The 6,393-nt window shown below is 51.4% G+C and overlaps 1 protein-coding gene across 2 annotated transcripts in view; it reads left to right on the forward strand.

The window, feature by feature from the left end:
- The first annotated feature begins 1,189 nt into the window (after nucleotides 1-1,189).
- Bicd2 (BICD cargo adaptor 2) overlaps nucleotides 1,190-6,393 on the forward strand; it is a 48,290-nt gene continuing 43,086 nt past the window's right edge. Inside the window, exon 1 of one of the 2 annotated variants that reach the window (XM_031358336.1) lies at nucleotides 1,190-1,770. In XM_031358336.1, the coding sequence (XP_031214196.1) occupies nucleotides 1,531-1,770 (240 nt within the window). In that variant the 5' untranslated portion in view covers nucleotides 1,190-1,530. The remainder of the gene's footprint in view (nucleotides 1,771-6,393) is intronic. The other variant, XM_031358337.1, reaches the window with a different exon arrangement.

Below are 6,393 nucleotides of genomic sequence, written 5' to 3' on the forward strand. Positions count from 1 at the left end.
GATTGCAAAGTCGGTCATCAATGGGAGGAGAGGCCCTTGGCTCTGTGAAGGTTCTGTGCCCCAGTGTATGGGAATACCAGGGCCAGTAAGCGGGAGAGGGTGGGGTGTCGAGCAGGGGGAGGGGAGAGGGAACTGGGGTTTGTTCTTGTTGTTTTTTGTTTTTTTGTTTTTTGTTTTTGGAGGGGAATCTGGGAAAGGAGAAATCATATGACATGTAAATAAAATATCTAATAAAAAAAAGGTATGTTCCACCACACCAAGTTTACTACACAATACTTGTGTTGGCCCTAGATTTTCTTTTCATGTGTGTATGTGTGAAGTGGGTTCATGTTCCTGTGTGTGCACACAAGCCCCACATGCACTGGGAATCAGAGGACAACATCCAGCTGTCAGTTTTTGTCTTCCATCTTGGTTGAGATCAGTTTTTGTTTTTCTTGTCTCTCCTCTCTCCCGCCCCCCTCTTTTCATACACCAGTCTAGCTTAAGGGGATTCTCCAATTTCCACCTTCCATCTTGCCTGGGGGACATTGGGATTATAGACTGTGCTTTATGTGGGCTCTGGGGGTGCAAATATAGGTCCTTGCTCTTGCTAAGCAAGAGCTTTATTCTCTCAGCCATCTCTCCAGCTGACCTCTATGTTTTATGGTGGTCCGCAGCTGTAGGGTGTGGTGTTGCAGGGGTATGTGCAGTGAGAAAAGGAACGAGCTTGTTATATCCAAATCATCATGCGAGGAGGGAAGTTTTATTTATACTTACAGTGAAGAGTACAATTATGTCCCACCGAAAACGGGGGACAGACAACATTTAAACACACACACCTATGACATTATGCTCACGGAGGTGCCCTCATTTTCATGAAAGAAAGTCCTAACTAAAATGGGACAAGAGGAAGTAGTATCCGGGCTTGGGCTCCCCTGAACTCCTAATGTCAGACTGTTGGCTTCCTTTTGGCAGTGCCCGCGGCCCGCCACCAGTCATTCAAATTCCGCATAAAGCGCGCGCCACCCAGTCTCACCAACCACGCTTTGTCGTTGTAGGACGCGAATCTTACTCGTGGTATCCACACCTCCGATCACCTTACTCCACAAAGGCTGGGAGCGGAAGGCTGGAGGTTCTCTGGGTGGCTGCGGGGTCCTTGGGCTGGGGTCGGTGGCACCCCTACTTCTGTCACGTCAGCAACGCCGGCCAATCAACGATTGGAGTCAGGCAGGCGCAGCGCACAACAGGCCAAGCAGTGAGCGTGAAGTGGGACTACATCTCCCACAATGCTAAGGGAGACGTAGCTTTGCGTCACCTTAGGCTCTTGCCCTCTTGAGATTTAGACCAATCATAGCCTCGGACCAGATGTCCGCAAGGGGCTGCGGGTTGTGTAGTCCATGCTCAGTAGGACTGCAGCCCCCAGTGTTCCGCGCGCGTAAGGGAGGAGTAGTGCGGCGGCGCGGGCGGCCGTCGGGGCTGGGCGGCGGCGGCGGCTAAGAGGGCCCGGCTTGTGGGAGCTAAGGTGAGAGCCGGCGTCGGCGCGCGGCCACGATGTCCGCGCCGTCGGAGGAGGAGGAGTATGCGCGTCTGGTGATGGAGGCGCAGCCGGAGTGGCTGCGCGCCGAGGTGAAGCGGCTGTCCCACGAGCTGGCCGAGACCACGCGTGAGAAGATCCAGGCGGCCGAGTATGGGCTGGCGGTGCTGGAGGAGAAACACCAGCTCAAGCTGCAGTTCGAGGAGCTCGAGGTGGACTATGAGGCCATCCGCAGCGAGATGGAGCAGCTCAAAGAGGTGAGTGGCTGACTGCGACCCCCGCCTCGGGCTCTAAGGTCACCCTGCTCAGTGGTGGGAGGTACCAGGGGTGGGGCTGGAGACTTAAGAGTTGCGGTCCAGGGCAGTGGCGGTGAGGGACCGTGCTCGGCCCAGTGCCCGGTTGCTGGGGTCCACACTCCCTGCAGCCCCACTCACGCACCAGTTTTCTCTTCAGGCCTCTTGGCCCTTTCGTTGGGGACTGATGTCCTGCTATGGTTATTGCTGCCTAGGGTGTGCCTGTGTAGGTGGGGGGCGGGGGGGCAGATGATGCCCTTACAGCTGAGGCTGTCCGTGCAAGTGACCCCTGGGAAAGGCTGGACCTGGGGCTGATTGACCACAGTTTGTCACCTTCAAGCAAGTCGCTTTCCCCCTTTTGGAGCAGCTGCTTTCTGTGCTATTCATCTGGTTTCATGACTGCCTGAGGCTGGGAAGGGATGGATACAGGGCTTAGTGAGTCGCAGCTCCTGGTTGCCTGCCTATGGCCCTTGACAGGCCAGCTTTCTCAGTATATATCGCATAGGTGTGACTTAGCTCTGGCACAAACCAGCTGCTTTTTCCCCATCTCATTAATAGTGATCCCACTACTGGGATGCATGGCTTCCATCGACTGCTTCCTGTCCTGCTCTACCTCCTAGGCCCTGCCTGTCACTGTGGAATCTGTGTTCCTTCTGTTAGAAACATGGTGCTTTGTGCCATCCCACTGTAGGGAGAGAGGTTAGACCCCCAGGCTGGCCAAGAGCTTGGGGAGGGGCGTAGGAGGGATCTGGGTAAGCTTTCCGGGATGATTTAAGTGTTAGTGACACTCCCATCCTTTTTGACTCCCCAGCCTTGTTCTGGAGACTGTGGGGGAAATGCTTTATGGGAAAAGGACACACTTGAGTTTGGACCAACTCCTCCTTATTGCTTAGATGGGTGAGCCATGGGTAAGCTCTCCTCAAACTTTACCTTCCAGCTCTGCAAAGTAGGAGTACAGCTTTGCCAATCCAGAAGTATTGCTCTTAGTATTCTATGTTTGGAAAGGCTGGCATGGAGCCACACAGGTAGCTTGTTGGATTATCTAAACAGTTTCCCTTCCCTGTCAGACTCAGTTCTGCTCTTGGATATTAATCACAGGCTCATTTTTTGGTACTTCTGTTCCCAGCCAGCTTTGGGTAGGCACCTGAACTCTTCAGAGCCTTTCTTACTTTTCTGGGGGAATGAATCCTTAAAGTCTGGGTAGAGCAGGGCTGGGTGAGTCCCAGAAATGGCTGCTTCTATGAGTGGGTAGAGTTGAGTCTTCACACAGAATCTCAAATCTATTGCCTGTCAGAGGACATCAATAACTTTCCCAAGCCACTGGCAGAGGGTTGACCAAAGGAGGGGGATGGGCAACCCCTAGAGGGGGAGGGGCAGCTAGTGATGTGATAGATGACGGTCAGGACTGTGAAAATGTAGAGTGGGTGTGTCCTCTTCCGAAATCTAGTCTTCTGTCTGAGCACCCCTTTCCCCCCACCCTTGGTCCTCCAGGCAGGTAGCAACTGTTAATTATGGTGCCACTCCCTTTGCACATACAGATAGGTTGCCTTCCACTTCCTGTGGAATGCCTGTGAACCTCTCCTGGGGGGCCCACTATCCTCTTCTGAATTAACAGATTTCCTTTACTACCATGTGCAGTGAAAGCAGGCTGTTGGTGACCTAGCTGGTCCCTACTTCGGTGACTTCATTGGTCAACCTCATGCAATTATTATTATGGGTAGAATCATTTTATGGCACAGTGGAGAACAATGACATACATATACCCTTGTCGGTTATCTGGAGGGAAACCTCTTAGGACACGAGGAAGAGAGTGTGATCTATTCTCTAGGTGCCCTTTAGGTATCTGCTTAGCCTAATACCATCTCCACACTGGCTGTATAGGCTTGAGCAGACTGCTCCTCTCCTCTTTGTAAAGTGTAAGGTTTTTTTTCCAGAAATTTCTAGTAGAGTCCAGAGGAATGCATCAGCTTCAGAGAATGTTGCCAGAAGTTGGTGCCAGTTTGCCTCTTGTCAGCATTGTGTCTGTTCTTCACACCCGTGCCAGAGCAGGCTCCTGTGGGGAGTTTTCTCCCATAGAGAGGTGAACTGTCTTAGGTTGTTCCTTTAAATATGGTAGATTTAGTTAACTAACAAGTTAAGTTATGCTGTGGTTGAGCTGCTTGTACTCTTGCCTGCATTTAATTATGCAAGTCTTTGAGGTGAGGCAGCTGTCTGACCTGGGTGAAAGGGTTTCTGACCAGATCTAAGGAGAGGACTCAGTGTTGACCCGCATCTTTACTTCTGGGTGAATGGCTGTGTCTTGCTGACAACTGTGGCCTGGGTGTTGACTGCTACAAGTGGAGAGGATATCCCATGGCCTGTTTTGCTGATATTTTGTGTGTGACTCAGTAAGGGCCACATCTGTCCCAAGTCATTCTGTGCCTCTTCTACTTATCCAGCATGATGGGGAGGAAAATTAGCTGGATTTTTGCCAACCCATTCATGGTCCTGAGTGGTCATAAAACAGCTTGTTGTGTCATTTGCTGCCACTCTGGGTATTTAGGTGTGTTGAGCTGGCAGAGGAGGGCAGTTACTGTAGGAGAATGGGCTGAGTTCAGCTTCCCCATCTCTGTCATGAGAGATTCCCAGAAGCAGTTTCCTTCCACCTGGGCTTGGTCCAAGAACAGGCCTGGACACACCCTCATTGCTGTCCCCTGTCACTTCTGATGGTGCTGAGCTGTATGCATCACCATGCCCATGTAGGTGGAATCCAGCGTCAGGCTGGGCACAGACCCTGGCACCTAGTAAGTGCTTTGTCAGCCTAGCTCCACGTCATTCAGGCCTCGAGCTCCTTACTGTAGTGCTTGTAGTACCTTCCTATGCCTGTTTGTCTTTGCTTGACTATCTGCTGTTGCCACCTCTGAGGGCCGCCCTGTGTGTCATTCCTTGCCAGTTTGTGGGGCCACTCTGCATCTCCCTTCTTCCTGGAAGTCCAACTCACCTCTTAAGTTTAGACACTTTCTTTGACTCTGGTCTTGCCTGAGCTACTGTCTCCAACTCTTGTGCCACTTGAGGAGACAGGAGTTGAAGGAGATGAAGTGGTTAGCAGAGGGTGTGCACTTCAAGGTACATAGATTGGTGCCCTACCAACGTGAAGCCCAGCTTCCTGGAGTGTTTGCTTCCAGGGAGAGGAAAGTCCTGGTCTGATTTTAAATGAGTAGGGGGTTCCCCTGATCCTCTGACATCCTCACATTGTCCTTTTATCCACTTCTGAGCAGATAGATCTTGGGGGGAGGCATGGGAGCCACAGTGTGTTTTGTGGGGTAATGTGAGGTGTCAGTAATGGACTGCTTGTATGAAGGTGGTCCACTTGAGGGTCTTGCAGATCCTTGAGGCAGTTGTGAGGTAGCTGTAAGCAGCTGGACAGTGGCCTGTGATCCACCTTCTGTTGGGTGACCTTCCTTCTACTGGGACTGCCTTTCTAACTATCAAATGGTGGACAGGGGGTCATGAAGGAATTTGATAGTTCCCTTCTACTTTTAATAATGTGTTTAACTGCCATATCAGACCCTGGTGGTGTTCTGAGGGGCATGGCAATCAGATACTTATACCTGGCAGAGAAACTGCCCCAGGCATGTGAATGGCTGCTACAGGCCAGCCCTGCCAGCATGTGGAGGTGTGGCCTTGGCCACCTTCCACTGGACACAGGACTGGCATAGCTGTGATGGAGCGAGCCTGTCTTCAGAAATGCCAAGCATACTTTGAGGCTTAGCAGGTGGAGCCAGGGGGAGGCCCAAGCCTAGTGCTGGGAGCTTATCACTCTCAGGAGCCAGCAGGCCTCAGAGAAGTCAGGCATTGCCTGAACAAGAGAGGAGGCTAATTGTATGTGGTGCCCATTTCTGTGATGTCAGAGGAGTGTTTTGGGACCCTGTCTGGGCTCTCAGGAATTGTGTGGCCTTCAATGAGCCACTCTTTTGTCTAGGCCTTGGTGGCTTAATAAATGGTGCCTGTCACAACAGTCTGGCATACTAAGATGGTCATTGTTCTTCCCTTAGGTCTGAGCAGCCACCATCAGCAAGAGCTCTGGCCCAGGTTCATGTAGGAATCCTGCTGGGTCTACTCAGGGACTCAGGTCTTTATTTTCGAGTGGAGAGCAGATTTGTTCTTGCCAATTGAGGCAGCACCCCCTCTAGTCAGGCCTTCTTTTTCATATATGGACTGGATGGCAGGTTGTTCTGCACATGAGGGTAAAGAGTGGTTTCTTTACCAGCCATGTTGTGATAGCAATGTGTGACTCATGACAGTATAAGCTCAGGTAGGTGAGGGTTGGGCTCCAGACCCTTCTAGTTCAGTATTCAAAGTGAAGCAGAAAAGAGTAGTTGTGGCCATTGTCTTTCCCTTCCAGACCAAGCCTGGAGGTGGACAGAGGTAGATAAAGGCTGAAGACCAGGGCTGAGGCCAGTCCCCCTCAACTTCCCTAAAGCCAGGTGGCCACCCTACATGGGTGGATAATGGCATTGAAGAGAGCAAGAGTGGAGAGCCTCGTCACTGTTTAGAAATCACTGCTTAACCAACAGATTGGGAAAAGATCTTTTTTTTTTTTTTTTT

Source organism: Mastomys coucha, unplaced genomic scaffold (genome assembly GCF_008632895.1).
Source record: "Mastomys coucha isolate ucsf_1 unplaced genomic scaffold, UCSF_Mcou_1 pScaffold7, whole genome shotgun sequence".
NCBI classification, from domain to species: Eukaryota; Metazoa; Chordata; class Mammalia; order Rodentia; family Muridae; genus Mastomys; species Mastomys coucha.